The sequence below is a fragment of the Coenobita brevimanus genome, chromosome 107 (genome assembly GCF_032717465.1).
Source record: "Coenobita brevimanus isolate Jiangsu-jjx chromosome 107, ASM3271746v2, whole genome shotgun sequence".
Lineage (NCBI taxonomy): Eukaryota > Metazoa > Arthropoda > Malacostraca > Decapoda > Coenobitidae > Coenobita > Coenobita brevimanus.
In genome coordinates this window covers 29,760,819-29,785,822 of record NC_137060.1, presented here as the reverse complement: position 1 = coordinate 29,785,822, position 25,004 = coordinate 29,760,819, and the positions used below count along the sequence as shown (strand labels likewise).

Genomic DNA, 25,004 nt, shown 5'->3' with positions numbered 1-25,004 from the left:
TCAGTTTAAAACCATAAATAGCAGTGGAAGCCTAACTGGAAGTGCTGAAACCTAACTGGGGGACTTCGTTGCCAGGAGCCCCCAGTGATTATGACTTAGCAAACCTAGTGCAAAGTAAGATGTCTATCTATCTATTGCCAGACGCCTCAATCCCGTTTGGGGTGGCCACAAACAAATCGCCTCCAAGTCGCCCTGTCCCCCGCCATTTCACTCCCCTGCTCCCAACTCACACCCCCCTCTCTCATATACCTCTCCACCCCATCCCTCCATCTCATCCTCAGCCTCCCCCTCCCTCTTCCCCCCTCCACCTCACTCACATACACTCTCTTCGTCAGTCTTTCACCCTCCATCCTCTCCACATGGCCAAACCACCTCAGTGTGTTCCTCATAACGCTTCCTATCACATCCACATCCACACCACAACGCTCCTTTATATCCTCATTCGTCAGCTTGTCTCTCCACGTGACTCCACAGGCTCCTCTTAAATAACTCATTTCCACTGCTCTCACTCTTGACTTGTGTCCTTCCAACAACGTCCAAGCTTCACTTCCGTACATTAGAGTTGGTATCACAATACTGTCATGTAGTAACTTTTTCACTTCCATGCTCACTTCCCTGTTTCTTATCACTGCTTTCAAAGAACCAGCAACCTTTCTTCCCTGCCGTACCCTTTCAAGCACTTCACCTTCCAAACCTCCATCCTTACTCATCACACTACCCAAGTACTTAAACGTACTCACATTTTCCAATTCCTCACCATCCAACCTCACTGTACATTCACTGACTTCACCCCTCTCAAAGACCATCACTTTACTCTTCCCTACATTCACCTTTAGATTCCGTTTCTTACACACTCTCCCAAATTCATCCACCAAGCCTTGCAGCTCCCCTTCGTCTTCACTCAACAACACAGTATCATCTGCAAACAACAGTACAGGGAGTTTCCAAACACTATCCTCTCTCACCAGGGCCACTCCAACATCCACTACCCTACCTTGTACCTCATTTATTACCCCATCCATGTACAGATTGAACAACCATGGAGACATGACACATCCCTGTTTCAACCCAACCTTCAAAGAGAAAAATTCACTCAGTTCACCATCCACATGCACTGCAGCCTTCGCACCATCGTACATACTCTTCACAGCATTCAACAACTTCCCATCTACTCCATATATTCTTAACACTTTCCACAATCCTTGTCTATCCACTGTGTCATATGCTTTCTCCAAATCCATGAAAGCTGCATACAACTTCTTTCCCTTCTCTAGAAACTTTTCCACCAAAGATCTAAGAATGAATATCTGATCTACACAACCTCTTCCCTTCCTAAAGCCTCCCTGTTCTTCTCCAACTAATTCCTCTGTTCTTTCTCTAACTCTGTCAATAAGTATCCTACCATACACTTTTCCTGTTATACTAAGAAGACAATGCCCCTATGATTACAATATGCGTTAAAAGTCTTAAGTTAGTCCGTCTGAAATAAGGCCTAGAAAATGAAAAGTGAAGTCAATATTCCAGAGAGAGAGAGATAGTAAGAGTGAGAGTGAAAGAATGAGAGAGAGACAGACAGACAGACAGAGACAGAGAGAGAAGTCTGGTTATGCATAATTTTGAAACAGAAGGTAAGAGGTTAAGTCAGTTATTAATAAATCTGGTAAAGATTATTTTCAGTTATACAATATATATATATATATATATATATATATATATATATATATATATATATATATATTTTTTATCAAGTGGTTCATTTGGATTCTGAAGTTTAACATTGTACTTTCGAAAAATGAAATGTCTTTGAATTAGTAAATGTTTGTTTTTATCCAATCCAGCTCACATAATTTTAAGAACATACATATGGCCGAACCATCCCACCCTGCTGTCCGAACCATCACCACTGGTAGGGATGGTTCTGACGACTTAATCACTTGTGTTTCGCTAACTATACCTTAAAACTGAAAAGAGCTAAAAATTTCATATTATCAGCCTAAAGAGCCAAATGATGTGGCAACATTTTAACATAAACCAGATTACACTCCTGCTTAAACCTGAATTTTTATAAATATTTTTAAAAAAAATGTCCAAACCATCACCGGCTTCACCTACTGTCTTACCATTAATCTGTTTCCTTTACAGTTTGTGATGTTTGCAGTAGGACATTCAGACAGCTTAGGCAATTGAAGAAACACCGGCTAACACATGAAAACATAGTGGAGGCATATTTCTGCCCTGTTGTAGCATGTGACAAGTAAGTATTAAATTTATTATTTCTTTAGATGATTATTAGTAAAAATGGAAAGCCAATCCCATATTACTCCCTTTAAATTCTAGACACCTGAGGCTGGGTTACCATAGTTCAGTACACATCGAAGTGGATGGTTGCTGGTGAGGGATGCCTTCCAGTGTTGACAACTCCCTCCGTATCTCCCAAAAGGAATATGGTAGACTACAGAATGGCAGCTTCAGCATGCAGCTCAATGGGTTCATGGCCAGATGAGCTTGGAATCGTAACAGCAACAAAAAGGATAGATGACAGCCATCCTTCTTTGATGTTATGATATGATTGACCCCAGTCACCTTTAATGGATCAGACCTATGCAAGGCTACCTCCCTGGAGGATTCTTATTGTTAGCTTTTGCCGTTACAGTTTACAAAGGGAATTGTTGGACTGTTGTAATCATTGTATACTTTACATTACAACATTACACACTTCTGTGTATGAAATGCAAAATAATTGTCATAAAAATTCTAGGTATTATCTGTAATAGTTAATCCTATACATTATTGTTCCCAATGAGGTGTAGGGGCTTCAGGCTAACTATTTTGAGTTAGGAAAGCAACTTGCATTTTTTTTTTTTTATGAGGAACACACTGTGGTGGTTTGGCCATGTGGAGAGGATGGAGGGTGAAAGACTGACGAAGAGAGTGTATGTGAGTGAGATGGAGGAGGGAAGAGGGAGGGGGAGGCCGAGGATGAGATGGAGGGATGGGGTGGAGAGGTATATGAGAGAGGTGGGTGTGAGTTGGGAGCAGGGCAGTGAAATGGCGGGGAACAGGGCGACTTGGAGGCGATTTGTTTGTGGCCACCCCAAATGGGATTGAGGCGTCTGGCAGTAGATAGATAGATAGATTATTAGTCTTCTTGCATGACTGCATGTGCATCTATTTCCCCTATTTTCAAACATTTGATTTGGCATTGTGTTTGTTGTTTGGTGTAAACAATATTTTTTTTTTTTCCCCCCATTTGCTTAGTTGTCACTCCTAAAATCCTCATTGGGCAAGCTACATCCTGCCATATGAATCACTTCAATATCTCAGTTAGTTAGGATGGCTCTTTGAATGTGTGTCAACATTAACCTTAAATAACTCAAAACAGCGATTTGGCATTTGTGCTCCTGTAGCTCTAATTGCCTTTTTTAGCCACTAGACCTCACAGGATTACTGTATATCAGCTGCTGCACAGGCTAGCGGGTTATGATGCCTGTCCACTGTTCACTGGCTGGTAAGTACAGTATAGTACAGTACTGTAGCTATTAAAATTCTTTTTGCAAACTTTGCCTTCTTCATTGATTTTTTGGTGGATTTTTATTGTTTATGCATTGTTTTCTTAGTGCCTAGCATTATATCAGATATTCCCATGTGTGTTCTGATGTCTAAATAACTGGAAGACCAAAGAACACTGCCAAAATTAGAAGGGGTACTGTACATATAGGTAGGGCCTGAATGGTATTGTTCCGTATCCAAACATCATCGGTATCTGAACACACTGATGACTCTGTTACGTCAAATGGTTGAGGGATTACTGTGTTTCTGCAGTAAATATGATTGCCACCATAACTGGATGCTCCATTACTGCTAGGGACTGCTGTGGATGTCATGGATTGCAGGGTAAAATATGATATCAGCTTGTTCCATTTTATCCCCAGTGAGATGGAAGGATTTGTGGGATGTACACTGGATTAAAAGGAGGGGGGATCCAAAACCTTGCTGCACCTGGATCTTGACAGTTTAGCAAGGAAAGACTTTCTGTCATCCCTTACCTACCTTTGCATTCTTGTTCCATGGAATACAAGAGATTATTTACTACAGCAGAGTTCTAACTGCAGTGTCTCCCCCTGGCATCACTACACCACATTAAGCAAACCACTTCACCTTTGTTTCCCAAACTCCAACTTCCAAGTGTATGATTATTCACTTTTTTCCAGTTCTCTGAGACCCTTGCAATCTTCCATGTAATCATTATTATGTTTTTGTACCTTTATGAATATCCTAACATCTTAACTTACAAACATATGGATGGCTAATTAAAATTTACCCATATGTGTTGCAGATACTACTACCAGGCAAATAATTTGAGGACTCACATCAGGGAAAAGCATGAACAGCTGCAGATCTATGAATGTGGTGTCTGCAGAAAGCGGTTGTCTACCAAAGTAAGAGGATATAAATCTGCGGTTTCTTTTTGTTTATCTTTATTTGAAAACAGTATGGATATGTGCCATCAAAATAAATGTTTATCCTTCTTGAATTATGACATAATTTACCATTATATCATATAGTTAATGTAAAGTTATGTGTAGCCTGTTAGGGAGGCTAGGTAATAACAACTTTTCACATGGAAAGGAGTGCCTACGTAAGCAGGAGGGGAAGACTGAGTGAGGTGAGAGTTGGAGTGAGGCAGGATCTATTCTTGTCACCACCATTGTTGTTTGGAGTATAATATATTGAAAAGAGTAAGATACTGTATTGTGTTTTGAATTTGCAGATTTAGAGAAAACTTTTAATAGAGTGAAGTAGCAAAGATCATGAGGATTTTGCCAGGTGCAGTAAAAAAATGTCATGATGACAGTAGTTCATACATAAAGGTGGGAGGAAAGTGAAGTGAGTGTTTTAGTAATGTATACAAGTTGGTGTTAGGGTTGTGGCCCCAGGTTCATTTGGACATGAGCATGGTGGACTGCAGACTGAAGGTGTTATTTTCCTGCAATCTGCCGTCTTCCTTTTGGAAGATTGGGAAGTTGAGGGATGTTTGAGAAAGTTGAGTTACCTGTTTATATGTTCCACCATCACTATATGTACAGGAGTGTTGATTCCCCACTCGCCACTTTCAGGCTAACTCAAACTCCTGGGTGATTTTATGGATATGTATTTACACAAGTTGAACACAGATCTTGCCTCCACCACACCTGCCTTGTCTCTGGGCAGGAAGCTGGCCCACTGCTAGCTCTCCCTCTTGAAAAAGACTATGTAAGCAGAATTTGAACTAGACCAGACCTTAGATAAGGGATTTAGGCCATGTATGCTTAACTTAGAACACTTACTGTAGAGACTACTGGTAGAATATATTTACACACTACTGCATTACAAGTGGTTACAGGAGGAATGTATTTTGCCACTTTAATTAAGTTCCCTGGATGATGGTTAGGTAGTTTTTCAAGCTAAAAGTGAGAAATGTGCAAAATGTAATGAGTTTAAAGGGTATCTACAGAAATAATAAAAATACATGCAAAGTTAATGTGTTCTGAAGGTACGTATGTATGGTATATACCATCATGAGAGCAAAAGCAGGATGAACTGATGGAAGGTGATATGATTAATCTCTTCAATCTGTAGACATTTTTAAATCCATTGTTAGTTCCATCATACCATATGTATTGAAGAGGTTAGTGAAGGGTGTACCTAACTCCTACAGTTCAAAAAGGTAGGCTGCGAGATAATGCTGATTTCGTGTGTGTGATGTGTTAGGGAGAGCATGTAGCGACTGAGAGGCATGAAAGGATTAATCTTGCTGGAGAATCTCGTGAGTGTGTGTAGGAGTTTTATTATTTGGGGGACACGTTATGTGCTGGAGGTGGGGCTCTGTGGCTGGGGTAAGGAGTGGTCGGAGAAAGTTGAGAAAGCTGTTGTCTGTCGTAACATTGAGAGAGTTCTCCCTCCGGGCTAAGGGATACTTGTATACAATATGTGTTAGGAGTGTAATGCTGTATGGTAGTGAGACCTGGGCAGTAAAGGAAGAGAATATTCTTAGGCTTACATGTACAGATATGACAGTGCTAAGAGAGATGCATAGTGCAGCCCTGAATGCGAAGCCTTGGGCAGCTAGGATTGCGATTGAAGAGTTGAAAGGAAGGGTGGGACTTGAATGCATTGGTGTTCAGGCAGGAGCATGTTGAGAGGATGGGAGAAAACTGTTGGGTGTGAAAGATGAGAGGTATGAATGGGTGAGGTTGCGAGAGGCAGACGAATGAGGTCGTAGAGTGTGACCTCAGGGATAAGGGACTGAATAGGAAGGCTGCCAGAGATAAAGCAGTGAGGAGAGCCACCATTAAGTGACAAAGGCTGACATGCAGGTGTGTTGGAGCTTTTATAAACAATACGTTATGATGATAAACAGAATAAAAGCTTCTGAAGTGGCAAGAGTAATGTAAAAAGGCATATCCTGGATTGAAGGATATAGTATAAAGAGTTTTATATGTAGCTTTAGTCATGCAGTCACTTCTTATAATAAGTCATGGGTATTTTCCAAAATTTTCAAACTATCCATGTAGCTGTTCTGTAAATTGTGGGAAATGGGAAGTACTGTACTACAGTAATGGAACTTTACAAAGCATTTGTTTTGTAATTTACTTTAGCCTATAAAAAAAAAAAAAAAAATCATAAGGAAGCTTAAAACAAGGACTTAGGGCACATCCATATAGAATGCTTGGTGGTGTGAGTGGGTTTTGCATCACTGTAACCCATACAAGTTGCCCTGCTGTATGCAGCAGGTATGGGGGAGAAATTCTATGGGTTACATATATATTTTTTCTGTGTTTGCCCTCCTCTCCCTGATTCTCTTATCTTTCTCCTATCTTTCCCACCACTTTTTTTTTTTTTCTTTCCTCTTTCAGATGGCTTTACATTAAATGACAAGCATAATGGTTTCCTGTAAGCCAGGAAACTATGTACAGTGCTGGGTGATAACCACATGACCAACCCATATATGTTCCACACATATCAGTAAGTGGGTTGGCAGAAGGTTAGTGCCCCTCCCAGTAAAACAATACTGTAAACTCAAATGGCCACCCCTTATGGAATTGTGGTGTCTGGCCATAGATAGATAGATAGACAGTAATGCAGAACTCCCACCTGCTCAAGCAAGCATTGGTATGGATTTGACTGTATTGTATAGGAACTGGTGTAAAAAGGGTGAAAATCAGATGGAGTGTGAGGGTGAAGAGAGGTCACTGTCGGAGAGAGAGAATATAATGAATTTGTTAGCACATGTTCTTCAGAGGCTTGTTATTTTTGTGTGTGGGAGTGAAATATGGGCAGAGAGTGACAAATTTGTAGGTTAAAGGCTCCTTTCATCTTATTAGCTCCATCACCTTTAAAGATCAAGATGAGAGTAAGCATTCATATCTCCAGCTATTCCTCATCTTAGTTTCATACTAACACTTTTGTTTTCCCTCCATCTCACAGCAAAAGCTAATCAACCACATGACACTCCACGAACCAAACTACAAGCGAAACTATGTATCCAAGAATCCTCGAAAGCCACGCAAGGATAAAGGAGCCATTCGTCGTGACCTGCCCCGTCTTCTGTCAGGTTACAACAGCGAAGATGAAGATGATGATATGAAAGCAAATGATCAGGGAGAGGGTAGCAGTGGTGGTCCTGGAAGTGGAACCAGTAATAGGAATGGAAGTCAGGGTAGTAGTTGCAGTACAGAGGAATGTGGTAGGAATGATGGTGATACAGATATTGCTGGTGGCACTCATTGTCAAGGAAAAGGTAATTTTAGTTTTCAGGATGATGACTTTGATCATGGAGATGAAAGCAATGATGGTAAGAAGAGTGAATGTAGTGGTGATAGTGGGTATGGTAATGGTAATGATGTAGTGGAGGAAAGGAACTTCACTGTGTTAGATGACATGGAAGTAGAAATGGGGCTTGGGAGTCAGAGTTGAATACTCATCTATGATTATTTTTTCTTAATTTCCTTACAAATTGATGTTGATTTTTTAACTAAATTTTATTTGCCACTCTTAAAGAATTGTATTATATGTTACAAATTTGTACTAGGGTTTGTCTGAAGAATAAATATGCAATGTTATTGCATGTACTGGTGAACAGGTATATATATATTTTTTCATCCTCGGTATGTATCCTGATATCTGGTTTTGGATATTAAATGCAAGTGGCATGATTGATCACTCTGATCTTAAATGTCGGGACCAACTTGCCTAGCCCCAGGCTCCTACGCCCCTCATGGGGCAACGTAGGATTGGATGATTGATGGATGGCTTAGCATGATTGATTGACATTTGGCAGAATTAGTTTCAAGTGTACAGTCATAGTCTCAGTAACAGGCCCACCCTAGTCAGAAGCTAGATGGAGCCAGAATTTGTTTCAGGAAGGTAGCAGGTGTGTTTGCGTTGACTGCTGAAATGTTGAAAACCTCAGGAGATACAGGAGTGGGGTTAGCCACTGATTTGATAAATATGATTATATATGAGTGCATTGTCCCAGATGCTTGACTGAAGAGTGTAATTGTAAATGTGTACAAGGGGAAGGTTGATGCCCTGGAAAGAGGAGATTATAGAGGCATAAAGCTTTTGGACCAGGTAATGAACATAATAGAGTGAGTTCTAGAAGGTATTAGAGAAAGAGTGCATATTGATCAGATGCAATTTGGGTTTATGCCAAGCAAAGGGACTGCTGATGCCATATTCATTGTTTGACAGCTTCAGGAAAAATGTGTGGGAAAGAAAAGGGAAGTGTACTTTGTTTTTGTTGTTTGGAGAAGGCCCTTGACAGAGTCCCTAGAGAGGTGATGAAGTGGACAGTGAGGAAGCTTTGGATCAAGGAGTGGATGGTCAGGGTGGTTATGTCCGTGTATATGGGTGCTCACACCCAGGTAAGGGTGAATGGAGATAGGAGTGAGGAGTTTTCTGTGAATCTTGGTGTGCGTCAGGGGTCAGTCTTGAGCCTCTTGTTTGTAATGGTACTTGAAGCCCTCTCACATGACTTCAGAAATGGACTTGGGAGATGTTGTATGCTGATGATTTGGTGTTGATTGCAGAGAATGGAGGGGAGGCAGAGGAAGGATTTAGGAAATGGAGAGATGGTGTGGGACACAAGGGCTTAAGAGTAAATGCAGATAAAACAAAAGTGATAGTATCTAGGGCTGGGGGTGGAACTGTCAAAGAAGAGGGGAGTTATCGGCACTCATGTGCCGATAACTCCACCATTCACCATTCCACTCATTTCTCACAGCATCCATAACATCAGTTACAACAGCAGTCACAGGATATTGCTTTGGCATACCTGGCTTCAGATCTGTACTTTCCTGTGTATTACAACAGAGAGGTGTCTGCCAGAAATGATCCCTTGCATATCTCATCTCTGCCCAAGATGGGTTAGAAAAGTACAGTAGTGCATGGACAGCATTAGTATCATACTGTGAATAGCACATGAATAGTTTGATGAATAACGAACTTGATGAAAAGTTGTCCTAATTATTCACATTTTTACTTTACTACTGATTTCATAAAAGGCACATATCATTAATCCTTTGAAAACATTTTACTTTTCCATACAAATGAACATCATAACCAGTAAATGTCATTTCTGCCTATGGTGAGGAGTAGTCAGCCATTGTTCTATATAACTTTTCATTGCCTTAATATCCTACCAGTCCACGAACTGTGTTCTTTCCTCTTGCCTGACACCACTGTTACTCCTCATGGGTGAATGCTTTGTTAATGTAGTCAAAGGTGTTTTCATCGATCTCATTGCCTGGTGACGGAGCACGTGATGACACCACACCCACCGTGACATGTGGTGCTGTCAGTGTGTTCCCAACCGCTGTAGCCTCTGATGTCTTTGGTTTCCCCTGTTGGTGCACTGATACCAGCTCAGGTAAGGTTTCTTCCTTTGGTCTGCCAGACTAAGAAAATGATGGTCAGAATACAGTATATTAAATCATTATTATTTGTAACCTTTATTTCTTTTTTTTTTCCATTTAAAGCCTCCGTTAAATTTAAGAAAAATTGCATGTTCAAGCTGAATTGCTGTCTATAAAGCTGAATTGCTAGTTTCTTCCAGTGCACAGTAATACCTGTACTTATCTTGTGATGTTTTGGAACACATCCTTGTATTGTATATAATAAGCATTGCCTGTATCGTAAAATATTTAATAGGCTTCAACAGGAGGACCCTATCCCAATATTTATAAAGGTCCTGGGAAAGTCAGTAAAACTGCACTCAGGGACAGTCATTCCTTCTTTCAGGGAATAAAGGCTTGAAATTATGCTTAGCCCAATTTATTTATGAGGGTGTGATGAATGGAAAACAACTTGACTAAAAACTTGAAGACGTGCCAGGACAGTATATGTTTGCCAGATTAGAATATACAGGACAGTAGATTGATAGAATTCTTCTTCCAGTGTTCCAGAATTAAAGTATGGAAAAAGCAATACTTTCTTTTGAAGGGACAGAGGGAAGTGAGACTGCACATTCAGCAATAATATGTATCCAAACAGCTGGATACAATTGATTTCTATGTGAACACTACTGCTTTTATCATCTGGTTATAAGGTGTGTTTCTAAATGATTTATGGTAGTAGCCTACAGCATGATAGAACTCACTGTTATGGAACTGCACTCATTACTGACTGCATTGTTATTTCTTATGTTAATAGTCTCTGAGGGCAATTTTCACATATTCTGTCAGTTATGTCATATTGAAAGATGCTTTAGTGTTCAGATAATCTTTTTAGCCAGAGTATCTTGATTGCTCTAATAGTTATATGAATACAGTATCACCTTAAAATAATATACGAGTGTTTGCAAATACAACCCAAGTAAAATGATGCTAGTTAATTCAGTTAAATATTAACCCATTAACTGCTCTATACAGCCTGGGATGTTCTGAGTGCGACTGCTCGATACATCCCTGATTGCGCAAGTGAATTTCGAATATAGTACCATGGTGACCAAGGCCGACCCATGCAAGCATGTTTGAGCCTTCAAAACCAAAACCGAAAAAGAAAAGGAAAAGGAAAACCATACATTCCAATAGGGAATCAGACACTTCAATGTTCATCCATGGCTTTACCAAGGTAAATATTGAGCTAATATTCCATTACTATATACTTTGCCATGTGTTCTCTCAATTCCTAAGACAAAATTTGGCCCTTGTGAAATTTCATTTTTACCCCTATGTCTGCGCACCACGGACACCTCCAAAAAACCGCCATGAGCAATTAATGAGTTAATATATATATATATATATTTATGTGTCTGACTCTGGGCAAAGACTTCAGGGCCTGTTTCTCAGGGGCAGTGGCCTGTCCCAAGGATCAGGAGTCCTCCTGTGCCTCCACATGTCACCACTTCGGCACTAGCACCCACCATCCTTATTGAATACATGCTAGGGCTGTCTCATACGGGACTGATATACTGGTATTAGAGGGGGTACCCTTATGACATGTCAGCGGGTCTTCTGGTAGATCAGGAAAGTCTGCTTTTCAGTGAACAGTAGCTCATTTTTCAAAATAAAGGAATAGTAGCCTGGCAATTTTTTTTTTTTTCTTCCAGACATGAATTATAAACTCACATCTACCATCTCTCTCTCTCTCTCTCTCTCTAACCAACTGCTTATGGCAAGCAGTGTAAATCTCATGCTAGATCTGGGTAACTGTTTGTTTAGTATTCCCTAATTATGCTGAATATGATTTGTGCATTATCTTGGTTAATGAAAATTGAATTTGTTTGAGCTCTAAAGCAAGAATAATTGAGAAACACGTGCACATCCACACCTCCATATCCATATTCACTTTCCTGCCAAAAAGTTTAATTAATCACCTTCTTTCATCTCAAACTTGGTTGGAGTTAATTAATGACTGAAGTGGAAGGGGGGAAGGGGGAAGGGGAGACTGAGGATGAGACTTAGAGATGGGTTGAAGAGATATATGAGAGAAGGAGGTGTGAATTGGAGAAAGGGCATCCTGATGGCGAACAGGTGACATGGAAGCAGTTCATTTGTGGTCACCCTGTATGGAATAAAGGCATCCAGCAGTAGATTGAAAGATTTGAGTTATTTGCCTTTATTGTAATTAATCTTAGAAGTTGGGTTGATTTAATTACCCTCAATTGTTTCGTCTTACAGATAGGTTGAGCTGAAATTATTATTCTTTTCATTGTAAAGACAGTTGGAGATTAATTAACCCTTTCATGCACGGACTCCATCCTGTACAATGCATCATAATGCACATCGTGTCAAACAAAGGAGGACACAAGTTTCCCGCCGATGTGTGTCATATTTTGGTATATTTTTTACCCGATTCGTGTCATGGTGCACTTTACAGGTTGTTAAACAATCTAACGACTCAAACCACCCGCGCCTCAGAGGGTCAGTTATCTTTATTTGTTTCATCTGGAGTTAAGTACCTTTATTCATTTCATCTGAGAAAGCTGGAGTTAAATTAATTACCTTTGTTTCATCATAACCCATTCAATCCCAAGAAATTTTAAGATTTCATTTTTGATGTCTTTAGGGTATTTCATTAAGCTTTTGAAGATACTACTCAAACAGGAGAGGTCAGATACAGTCTTCCTTGACCTCTTCATTACAAGAGATCTACCATAAGCTGGATAAAATCATCTGAAGTTAACAAAAATGAAGATATCTTCTTAGTGAAGGGATTATAGTTAAATTACTTAACTTTATTTGTTTTATCTTGATTGCACTTGGACTGATTATTTGTTTCATCTTAAAGACACTTGTAGTTGAGTTGATTACCTTTATTTGTTTCATGTTAAAGACAGCTGGAGCCTGAGAATTGCGCCTGCGTAAACACTCAAAGACTATTATGGCCAAAGTAGCAACCAGCATGACCACCACACCCAGCAGTATCCATGCCAGGCTGCTCCAGAACGGCACATTGGATGCAACACCAAACTCCGATGCAAAGGCAGATGCCAGGAACTCTGTTGGTACCATATGAGATGTTTTTACTAATTTTTTTACTGTTTAACATATCATTTATTTTAAAGTAGAGACAAGGCAGCAAGAATACAGTCATCTACAATATACCCTCAGAATTCATGAGGTTAGTTTCCCAAATGCCCACAACCTTCCAAAATTACACACAGTAATGTTCATTGATGTGATGATTGATCTTTTTTCTTAAAAGCACCAATTCTTCTAGTGAATTCACTAGCGCTCAAAACCTCAAAATAATGTGACTCAGTTCATAAACTTTGGCATCTATAAGTTAGAAGTGTGGACACTGGGGATAGAGTTGTGAGAGACAGACTGAAAAAGGCCTGGGACAAGGTCATAGAGTGTGACCTCTGGGATAAGGGACTGAACAGATAGGTTCCCAGAGATCAGGTGGCATTGTGAGCCACCATTAGGCGACCAGGGCCAATGCATGCAGCTATGTTGGAGTCTTTATAAACAACGCGATATGATACGAATCCTTCAACATGGCACCGCCAACAAGTTTTGTGCAAACAAAAAGCTTTGAGTTGTTTCTTAAATGACTCCACAGAGCTAGATTGCTCTTTGAATATGGGTAACTTCCTTAAAAATCTGGGTGCTACATAAGAGATGAATCAAGAATATGAAGGACATTCTCTTATTCACCATTCCAAGCTTGTGTTAATAGATACAGTACAGTACAGTACAGTACACAGCAACAAAAACTCACAGCACATATTATTACTCCCAGGAATTTAAGTCAAGGATCAAAAGCAGCAGCTGTAAATGCACAAATACAGTAGTTAAAACTACAGCTTTTGGGGGTATACTCGTACAGTACAGTCATTACTCCCATACTGTCTATCTATCTATCTATTGCCAGACGCCTCAATCCCGTTTGGGGTGGCCACAAACAAATCGCCTCCAAGTCGCCCTGTCCCCCACCATTTCACTGCCCTGCTCCCAACTCACACCCCCCTCTCATATACCTCTCCACCCCATCCCTCCATCTCATCCTCGGCCTCCCTCTCCCTCTTTCCCCCTTCACCTCACTCATATACACTCTCTTCGTCAGTCTTTCATACTGTAATGTCTGTTATTCATTCTAGATGTGGCTGCTAAAAGATTACTGTATTTAAATTATCATCATCATCATCATCATCATCATCATCTGGACCTCCTTTTCCATACTAGGGCAGGGTGAGGAGTGGCAATATCCAGACAGCCCAGATTTGCCCAATTAAATGGGCCATGCTTTCATTCTCTCACCATTCAAGCACCAGGAATCCTTGCTTTATCTGATACACCAAAAACATTCACCACATTCTGTAGCTTCACATAAATGTATCCGATAGAGTCAATCCGGACGTTGTCACATTAAAATGGGGTGCCAAATCCCTAATCATGCGCTTCTCCTCACAACATTCATCCAGCCAGCTCGATTTCTTGTCAGTTCCCTAGCCTCAACGACTTCCAAACCTCTCTTCCTCACACACGCATCCACCATATCCCTCCACCTTCTTGGCCTACCCACCTCCTTCCTCCTTCAGATTTGCTCAGATATACCTTTTTCACCATTCTATTGTTATCCATTCTCTCCAGATGACCATACCATCTCAGTACACTCTCTTCAGTTCTGGTGTCCACAGACCTCTCTCCACATATTTCATGAATCACATTATTTCATATCCTATCTACTCGCTGTAATCCACATACATTCCTCAGCAGTGCCATCTCCACTGCTCTCACTCTTGACTTTTCATTTTCTTGCTGCACCATAGCCTCACATCCATTTGTTTAAGTTGACACCAACACTTTCATGTAACCCTCGTGCAGCTGCAACGCTCAAGCCTACGTTTCATATCAAGGCCTTCGTTGCACCAACTACTTTCCTTCCTTGTGTCACTCTACTTTCTACTTCATTTGCATATTTTTCTCTCTTTTCTGTCACTGTACCCAGGTATCTGAAGTCTCTCACCAATTCCAGTCTCACTCCATTCACTGTAACTTCACAGTGGGAGTCACGTTCCCTCTCAGTAACCATTACTTTACTCTTTTCTACATTTACTCTCAAGGCACGATGCTGACAGACATCAGCAAAACTCTGCACTAGTCTACCGAGTTCTTGTCCGGTGTTTGCAAGTAGTACTGCATCATCAGCATACAGCAAATTTGAGATATTTCATCCATCACCATTCATTACCAGTGCCATCCCTCTCTCCATTACTCGTGTTTTTAATTTTCTCATCACCCCATCCATGTATATATTGAACAACCATGAGGATATTACACAACCTTGTCACACGACCACACTGATCATGAACCATTCACTTAGATGACCATAAACCCTTACACATGCTTCACTACCATTATAAAAACTCTTGACTGCACCTAGCAGCTTACCATCTACACTGTATATGCACAAAACCTTCCACAATCCTTCTCTGTCTACTTTGTTGTATGCTTCTTCCAGATCCATGAATGCCATAAACACCTTATAGTCCTTCTCACAAGCCTAGTCTACTATGTCTCACTGCAAATATTTGATCCACACATCTGCCTAAAGCCACCCTGTTCATCACTCACTAGGACTTCTGATATCTCTCTTACTTTCACTATAATAATTCTTCCATATACCCTCCCTACCGCACTCAATAAACTTTTTAAGATTATGAATGACCTAAAAACACTTGGGGTGATAAGAATTATCTCCCAGAACCCCTCCAATACTATATAAGAAATTAAGATTATGTGATTTGTGTACTGTATTGCAGCAGTAAAATAAAAATGTCTCATTGAAGATCTTAAAGGGAATAAGAGTTTGGGCTGGGAATTCCCCCTTCCCTCCTCCCCTCCTCAAGTTTTTGTGTTGTTATAGGGAGTATCTTCTACTATAGGGTTAGGGTAATTACCAATTTGCTGGTATTTTATGCAGAATAAAACTAAAGATATCCAACCATTGTATTAGTGATAGTTGTTAAGTCAAAATGATCCTTCCATTGAGAAAAACTTGCCTTCTTCACAGTTGATCCTGTACTGTAGGATCATATTGTCACTGCCAAGCTTCAGCCGTAGTCCAGTGACCCCAGACCTGGGTAACCTGATACTAGCTGCCATGGGTATAAGGAGAATCTGTGAAGACACAAAGCTACGTTTTTTCTCCAAAGCTTCACGAGGAATAACTGCAAACTGGAGAAGTTCCTGGTAGTGGAGTCTAAGATGGAAGCTGGTCCAGGCTCTGGGCAATAATATTGGTGGCCATGATACCTGTAGCGAAATACCTTAAATCTGTATTAGATTCTTTAGAGGTCTTGATGTAGTTGTAGTTAATTGTAACAGGAAACGCTAGACCTAAGTATTTTTGTCCACACATATAGTAATAATAATTAAGGTGCAGTTCCTGTAATATGGAGAGCAACAGAGTAGAACTCATGATTATACTAACCTGCCAGTTTTGATGATAGGATATAAGCAGCTTTAACTTATGCCCTCTGACTGATCAAGTTAGTTGATGCTTTATGCATTTGAGCTTCATTATCTTTGTCATCTTTTGTAAGACTGAATAATGTGAATTACATGGTGTGTTCCTCATTCGTATATGATTGTTATTAGTGGTGGGATTAATACTAAAAAATTTTCATTAGCTATTTGCGGAGCACTGATAACTTTCAGAGTTGTTAGCTTTTGAAGTGGATACCATTAGCAGAAGTGACACTAATTACAGTTGGCAGTGTACATGCCTTCTGGTTTTTACATAATATGACCCAAATGTGGCAACTGTAACTGCAGTGCATCCTGTAATGACTTCTGACAGTAGCATTTGAAGAAATTATTTGGTGGTAGACATTGAGGGTGTCAAAACACTGGAATCTATTACGGTACACCAGATTTTATGCCACTGATGTATTACCTTCAGCCATGAGACACACCCGATGGTTAAACAGACTACTGTAGTTGTTATTTTATTCTTGCCAGATCCCTTTATAAAACAGTAATGCACCTGCAGAATACTATTTTCAGTACTGTAACTACAGCACTTGTACATAATTGAAGTGCTATATTGAGGTGTTCTACTGACTGACAATGTTATTGTTGCCATGTTGCTTGTAATATCTTCATGGCAATTAAGATTCAAATTGATTTTTGGCTAACTTTGTATGGTATATAGCTATTTTTACCTTAAGTACATTGGTCATGGTGTGAGGATCCCTGACGGTCACCTCCATATCCCCCCATACCACACCCATGTTGGCATCCAGGCCCAGCACATACAGTTCCTCCTCTTCCCAGTTCTCAAGAATGATGTATACGTGCAGCTTCTTAAGGGTGTTGAGGGGCAGAATTTTGAGGGCAACTGCCTCACCCAAAGAGATGAATGTGGTGATTTCATTTCTTTTTTCCAGTTGACCTGTTACACATTCTGCTTGGGAGAAAATATTATGTACTGTATATGCTTGGGTGGTTAAAATCACTTCATTATCATTGCCATTCTAACCCAAATTCCAATGATCACTTGGGGTATGAAACTCCAGAGCAGTGATTCAAGATATCTCTAGGGTCATAATGTAGAGAGGAAAGGAATCCCCCAGTGAAACAAGCATTTTACACAGGTCGTTCTATACTCATGTGATTATGAAGAGTTGTTTTTAGGTTGGGGGGCTACCTTCCACTTTTATTCATTCCTATTAAAAAAGGAGAATACTGTCTAGTTTTTGTGGACTTACAGAAGACATTTGATAGAGTTCTTGGAGAGTTCTTACAGTAGATAATGAGAAAGTTTGGATTGGAAGATTAGGTGGTATGCATGACAGTGAAAAATGTGTGGTAATTCACATATGTGTGAGAATGAGTGATGTAGAGCAAAGAATTTACTTTTTTTTTTCTTTGTGTGATTATTAGGAGTCTGTCTTCATCCCTCTTTTGTCCCCAGTTAGTTCTGAGACCTTACCAGCTTTCAAACCTCATTTTCTCACACACTGATTCTCCACATCCTAGGCCTCTCATGGTACTGGTACTCAGTAGGTTATTATCCTTATCAGAATTGGGTTGGATCTGTCTTTTGTTATTTGCTGTTGCGCACACACACACACACACACACACACACACACACACACACACACACACACACACACACACACACACACACACACACACACACACACACACACAGTGGATTAGCAAAACTAAAGAAGAGAAAGATTTCGGGGTTCTGTTTTCAGACAGCCTTTCACCAGAAAATCACATAATCAAGATCACCAGAGATACATATAACCTTTTGAGAAACATAAGAGTTGCGTTTACTTATTTGGACAAAGAGATGAAAAAGTTGATTGTATCAATGATTCACCCGAGGCTGGAATGTGCAACAGTGGCATGGTCACCACATAAAATGAAGGACATAGGATGGATTGAAAGAATGCAAATAGCAGCCACGAAGATAGTACCTGGCTTAAGAGAATTACCATACGAGGAAAGATTGTTGAGGCTAAATCTCCCAACCCTAGAAAAAAGAGAATAAAGGGAGATCTGATTAATATGTACAGAGTATCCAAGGGAATGGAGAAGTTTGATAGGGAGGACCTACTTTTGTGGGACGGAAGAGAAACGAGGGGTCATGGAAAAAAGTTGAAAAAGACCACATACAAGAGAGACAAAGAAATACAGCTTCCCTTACAGAATTAGTGAAGAGTGGAATAACCTGGATAAAGAGATGATAAATGCCAAGGATACTCACGATTCCAAAACCAAGCTGGACGTTAGTAGTAATGGAGACAGGACAGTACAAGCATAGCTCCTTTCCCATAAATCACAGCTAGGTAAATACTCTCTCTAATTAATTGTTTAACTTTTTATCATTGTCATTGTTGCACAGGGTTTTTTATGAGCACAGTTCTGTCGCAGTTACCACCAAAAATAATCATGCTTGGTTGATGGACACTTGCTTCAAAAAGTTATGGTGCACTCTTTGTGCGAGGCAATTTGACATGACAGGTGATGGTTACTGCAAAATACCCATTGAATTCCCCCCTATTTTGGTAAACATGCTTTCATGAGAATACAGTATATTGCTTCCCTGTGACATTTCCTTGTCAGTATCATTTTCATATGAATATTCTAATTATAATACATTGTCATGTGACATCATGAGCTATATTGATCATTTAGGATATCATTGCCTTCTTTCATACTACTGTTGAGAACTAGTGTACACTACAGTATGTTGTAGAACTTACCCTTTGTTGCTGATCCAAGAACTGCCAAGGCTGTTATTGTTGTACATAAGCTTAGGCTCCTTAAGTATTTCTGATTTCCCATTTCTTTCAAGATTACTATACTGTAGTACTTTTTTATACCATGAAACTGTTGTCAGCACCTCAGTTTATGATGAAGCACTGTACTATATTCATGTTATCGAGGTAATCACTGAATTAAAGGATATCATTACTTGATTTGAGCAGCTGTGAACTTCAGAATCCCTCTTGTTAGACTGACAACTAGTTGTATTTAAAGGCGAAGCAAGTGGTGTGGTATGGTGATAACCCTACAGGAAATTGTGACACAGCTTAGTCACAGGATGCCAAAGTTTATCTTTGTCATCTTCAGCTAGACCCAAGGTTTATATCTATCTCAAGATAGTAGTCCAGTTTATTATAGTGACAAGAATGTAAATGTAAGATTTAGTAATTTTGAAAGTACATTTACTTTGTATCATACTTAAAAGCATTGAATGAAAAAAAGGTTATATATTTAGAACTTTTGAAGATCTTCAGATGGTATCTGCCACAAAGACAAAAGTTTGCCTGTCGTTGTACTACATTTATTTCAAACAGAGGGCATGTCTGTTCCTTTCTGATGCATCAGCAAAACATGGAAAATTCCACTTAGATTAGGAATACTGGCCAGCAGAGGAAAGTATAAATTAGAAGAGGTGAAATGCACTGTGGTTTGTGGGGACATTCACCATCCACTCACTCAGTGTAGTGCTGTTCCTGGATGTCTGTCCTTTCCTCTCTTCCTTTCTTCTTTCCATACTTCCTCTTCTGTCTTTCTTTCCTCCATTCTGTCCTGTTCCTTCTGCCTATGGGTGACTCTACACTGAGTGACAAGCCAAATGGTTTCCTGTATGCCAGGAAACCATTTACAACTCTGGGTGGTAACCATATAACCAAATTTTGGCGCCTGGTGGTTTAGTGGGTTTCATTTACTCGGGACTTATCCTGGAAAGATCATATTACATCTCTTGTAAAATCTGCTTCCAAGAGATTAGGTGTGCTAAGCTGCCTCCGTTCCTTCTTTACCCCTGCACAATTGTTGACTCTATACAGGGGTTTTATCTGCCCCTGTGTGGAGTACAACTCTCATGTGTGGTGAGGCTCTCCACATACAGCTCTTCTCAATACGGTGGAGTCAAAGGCTTTTCGTCTCATTAACTCTCCTCCTCTTACTGACTCCCTTCAACCTCTGTCACTTCATCGCACTGTTGCATCTTTATATCTTTTCTGTCGCTACTTTAATGGTCACTGCTCTTCTGAACTGTCTGCATGCATTCCTCCACCTCTACGACGGACGCATAGCACCCGTCTAGCAGCACACTCTCATCCTTTTTCTGTTCAACTCTCTAATGCAAGAGTTAACCGTTACTCCCAGTCTTTCATTTATGCAACAAGTCAACTCTGGAACTGTCTCCCTTTGTTTGTGTTTCCGGCTGCCTATGATCTCCAGTCTTTCAAACGCAGTGTGTCCAGGCATCTCGATATGATTGGATATTGAATTTGGCTCTCTCTTGTATTTTGTTTTTTTCTTGGAAGGAACAATAATTGTGGGCTTGCAGCCTTTGGTTCCTTCTTCTTCGCATAGAAAATAAATTACTGCACTCCAATCGGATTGAGCCGGTGAAGTTTTATATCCAAGGAGTGGTTGGAGTTTATTGCTCACGTAATGCCACTCAGGGATGAGAGAGGCTGGTCACTCTCATCTTAAATGTCAGGACCAACTGCCTAGCCCCGGGCTCTTACGCTCCTCATGGGGCAATGTAGGATTGGATGATGGATGGATGGATGAATGGATCTTTTCAATTTTCAGATTCCCTACCCCTGTTCAAGACAGATATCTAGCATACGGTTTTATTCAACTTAGACGTGTAGTAGGGAAAGGGGGAAATGTTCCCCCGAGCTAGACCTTATTAGATCATATAGTCCTGCGAGGTGACAGGAGGACGCTACCCCTCCCGGCATGGCAGCTATACCGGGCGTGGCTCGAACTCACCACCCCCCTGTCCCGAGTCCGACGCAATTATAGTACAGTAGTGTTAATTATTCGTGTATTATTAGCACACAAATAACAACACAGCTGCTACTCGTGTATTATTAGCACACAAATAACAACACAGCTGCTATGTAACGAAAAAATCAAAAGCATAATAATCCTTACTGATCCTAGTGCTGAGATTATCGTATACTTTGAGTGAAATTGGAACTTTATATGGTGCTGAAGTTTACAGTACAGTGCAGGGCAACTGTATGGTGACCGGAGTGGGGGTGGTGGGAGGGGAAGGGGATGGGTGTGACGGGGACGGGGAGGAGAAGGGGAGAAGGGTAGGATGAGAAGGGAAGGGTGCAGGGGTGATGGGGAAGGAGTGAAAGGGGAAAGGGAATGGGCATGGGGTGGCGGGAAAGTGGAAGAGGGGATAAAGAATGACAGGAACAGGGGTCAGGGTGAGAAAGGAAAGAATGTAGGATGATTCGAGAGGGGAAGGAGGAGGTGTGGCAGGGAAGAGAGGCGAAGGGAAAGGTGAGAGGAGGAAGGGGTCAATAGAGGTAGGAAGAGACGAACAGGGTGAGAGGTTAAGGAAGAAGCGAGATGACAAGGGAAGAAAGAGAAGCCGGAGGTGAAAGCGAAGGGAAGAGGAGGAAAAGGCAATAACATGGAAAGGCTGTGCACTCTCCTCTTCTTTTTCGTCCTGCAATCAGTGTGCAAGATACAGAGGTGGTCAGGGCCTGCAAACTCACCACCACCGCCACCACCTGTCAACCTTTTCCAACCCCACCCCCACCCTACCCGTCTCCTCCACCGTCCTTGTCAACCGCACCTGCCTGCCAACCCCCACCCTCACCCCCACCACACCTACAGAAACCTTCCCCACCTATTACAGGAAGATAGGAACAGTAACCATTTAAGTATGTTTTCTGGAGTCTAGTGTTTAGAACGTCCCTGTCGGAGTGACTGTCCTTCTTAAGTTCGATCCAGAGGTGGTTGGATCCTATAATACCACCTGGGGTAGGCTGGTCAACTACCCCCAAGTGTACTGTGTTGCGGTAGCCTAGCCTCGGACCCCCACACCTCGAAGGGAACAACACAGAACTGGCCATGGTCTTTTTCTTTTTGGTGTGCAAAGAAGGAAAGTCGTGTTGAAAAAGGTTGAAAAATGAAGGTGTATGCAGAGATGATCAAGTGTAATGAACATATGAAGAGTGGATTTCTGCAGTAGGCCAGTTGGTCCATGGCAGGCAGCTCCTACAGGAGTAACTAAACTACTAGAATAAGACAAGGTTAGTAAAGAAGAAGGGTCTCCCACGCCCACCAAACCCTCCATCCGAAAAGGGCAGGAAAAAGCGAGAGGGATCACCAAGCATAGTATATAAAGACTGGTGTTAATTTTCTACAGGAAAGTGCGAAAGGAAAAAAAGAGACTATCATAATGTAACCTAAAACGGAAAAAAGAATGAATTAGTACTGGTTAGTAGGTGATTTTTTTTTTTTATATCCAACCCTTCCTTATTTAACTAGCCTATGCTTGAAACTCACTGGCTGGGGCAGCAACTATTTCACTAGCCATCTTGTTCCATCCGTCTACTGCTGTATTGCCAAACCAATTTCTGCCTACCTGTGTTTCCTTCTATTTAATCTGAAACCATTACATCTAGTTCTATCCTGTATGCCCACTTTAAGTACCTTGCTAATGTCTCCCTTTTTTATTCCCTTCATCCACTCACACACTTCAATTAAGTCTCCCCTTACTCTACGCCTCTCTAATGAGTGAAGGTTTAGTCATTTTAGTCTGTATTCGTATAACAGGTTCCGAATGTCATGCATCATTTTTGTCATTCTTCTCTGCACATTTTCTAATTAATTTATGTCCATTCTGTAGTATGGACACCAAAATTCCACTGCATAGACTAAATATACTCTTACTAATGCTAGATAATGTTGTAATATTACTTTAGATGTCCTATTGCTCAGCTTTGCGAAATGAATGATAGGACCATATTTGCTTTATTTCTCACATTTATACACTGTTGCCTTGGTTTAAGATCTTAACTAACCATGACTCATAAATCTCTCTTGCATTTCGATTTATTATTATTATTATTTTTATTAGCCAAGTTGTATCTAACATATACGATGGTCTTATGTTAAGTACTTTACATTTTTCAGCGTTGAATTCCATTTGCCTTTAGACCATTTTGGCAAAATATCGAGGTCTTTTTGAAGGTTAAGATGCATCGTATTTTTGTAATCGGCAGATTTGCTAGTACTGCTTGTGATTCCTAAGTCTAGATCATATATATATATATATATATATATATATATATATATATATATATATATATATATATATATATATATATATATATATATACACGCGCAGAAAGTGAGAAGTGTTAATGTTGAGAGTTGGGTTATGAGAGGTAGACCGAAAAATACCTGGGATGAGGTCATTGAGTGTGACCTCAGGGTTAAGGGACCAAATAGGGAAGCTGCCAGTGATCGCGCAGCATGGAGAGCCGCCATTAGGTGACCAAGGCCGACGCATGCAAGCATCTTGGAGCCTTCAAAAACGAAACGCTCGTGTGTGTGTGTGGAGAGAGAGAGAGAGAGAGAGAGAGAGAGAGAGAGAGAGAGAGAGAGAGAGAGAGAGTGAACTGAGCTGCTCCCATAACTTGAATACAAAGTTGTGGTTGCTTGAAGATCTATGTGCCTTAGTAATGAAGTAGGAACGACTCCTTGGTTGCTAGTCAAACTGACCCTCCAGTCTGGCTATTAGCTATCAACTAAGTTGAAAAATGTTACGGATTTGGATTTTTGTCAGATCAGGGAAAAGTAATGAAGTCTTTTCGAAACTGCATTTAAAACAACTCTCACTAGTAGCTAAATGGTAATTAAAGCACATTCACAAAGAGATTAGTTACTTCAGTCACATCAGTATATTACTAACGTACAATCAAGGCCATCAATGGTTTTACATTATTTTATCGTTGTGAAGACTCATACACCACATGACTAGTTTTTGCTCATCGAACTAACTGAACAACAAGATCGGATCGTAGACACAAATGATCAAAGTCATTTCCAAGTATAGCATAAAAGTATATATATAAAAAAAAAAAAAAAAAAAAAAGGGAAGTTTAATCATTTTGAATTTGGCGGGGTAGTATGACGTCACGTGGACGCGTGCGTCCCACTTGTTTACAACCGTCCCCACGTGACCTTGTCTACTAAGATGGAGGCTGGTTAGTCAACTACATGGCGCAGCTCCACAATTTTTCACTGAAATGGCCGGTTGTAGCAAGAATAAGCAATTTTCTTGTGTACAGTGTGAAATTCAAATATGCAGTGCAGTGATTCGTGCAAAGAAACAGCGGTGATGTCGGCGCTAGCTGAGGTAAATCAAGTGAAATAGTTGTGGCGGTGAGTGTGTGTGTCTGCGAGCGGCCGGACCCCCTCCCTCTCCCCACCATCCTCCCCTGCCTCCCCACCCTCACCCCCCTGCTACTGCTGGGAGGGGGGTCGTCTAACGGGAAACATTGCGACGTAGTAGTCCTTTACCAACCATCCACGCCTGTAAACACTTACGCTCACGGCTGATCTACACCCTGCTATGTCGAAAAAGCATGTTTGTGGATGTACATCAGTGAAATAAAGTGATACAGTGCTGTACGTAAGACAGAAATTCATCCATTCATACCGTCTGCAAGTCCCCCCTCTCCTCCTCCCTTCTCCCTCGGAATGGTCAGTTTCAGGCTAAGC

General features: G+C 40.7%; 2 protein-coding genes across 2 annotated transcripts in view; one reads left to right on the top strand and one right to left on the bottom strand.

Annotated features, from left to right (window-relative positions):
* Nucleotides 1-8,066, top strand: part of LOC145416606 (uncharacterized) — a 32,808-nt gene extending 24,742 nt beyond the window's left edge. Inside the window, exons 6-8 of the mRNA XM_080285537.1 lie at nt 2,143-2,254; nt 4,337-4,439; nt 7,468-8,066. Coding sequence (XP_080141663.1) covers nt 2,143-2,254; nt 4,337-4,439; nt 7,468-7,956 — 704 coding nt within the window. The 3' untranslated portion in view covers nt 7,957-8,066. The remainder of the gene's footprint in view (nt 1-2,142; nt 2,255-4,336; nt 4,440-7,467) is intronic.
* Nucleotides 8,067-9,725: 1,659 nt separating this feature from the next.
* LOC145416775 (uncharacterized) lies at nt 9,726-22,345 on the bottom strand. The gene is made up of 5 exons (XM_080285695.1): nt 22,147-22,345; nt 17,156-17,430; nt 15,992-16,244; nt 12,795-12,982; nt 9,726-9,938 (listed from the first exon to the last, which is right to left on the bottom strand). Exons 1-5 carry the CDS (start codon nt 22,343-22,345, stop codon nt 9,726-9,728), a joined length of 1,128 nt encoding a protein of 375 aa, XP_080141821.1.
* Nucleotides 22,346-25,004: the final 2,659 nt, after the last annotated feature.

What these genes read in the sequence shown, in the direction of transcription:
- LOC145416775 (XM_080285695.1), bottom strand. Translation starts at nt 22,345, where the DNA reads ATGGCCAGTTCTGTGTTGTTCCCTTCGAGGTGTGGGGGTCCGAGGCTA. An exon ending in CCAGAAAACATACTTAAATG is followed by an intron (nt 17,431 to 22,146) that starts GTTACTGTTCCT and finishes TAACCACCCAAG; the next exon opens with CATATACAGTACATAATATT. An exon ending in CAGGATCAACTGTGAAGAAG is followed by an intron (nt 12,983 to 15,991) that starts GCAAGTTTTTCT and finishes TGGTACCAACAG; the next exon opens with AGTTCCTGGCATCTGCCTTT.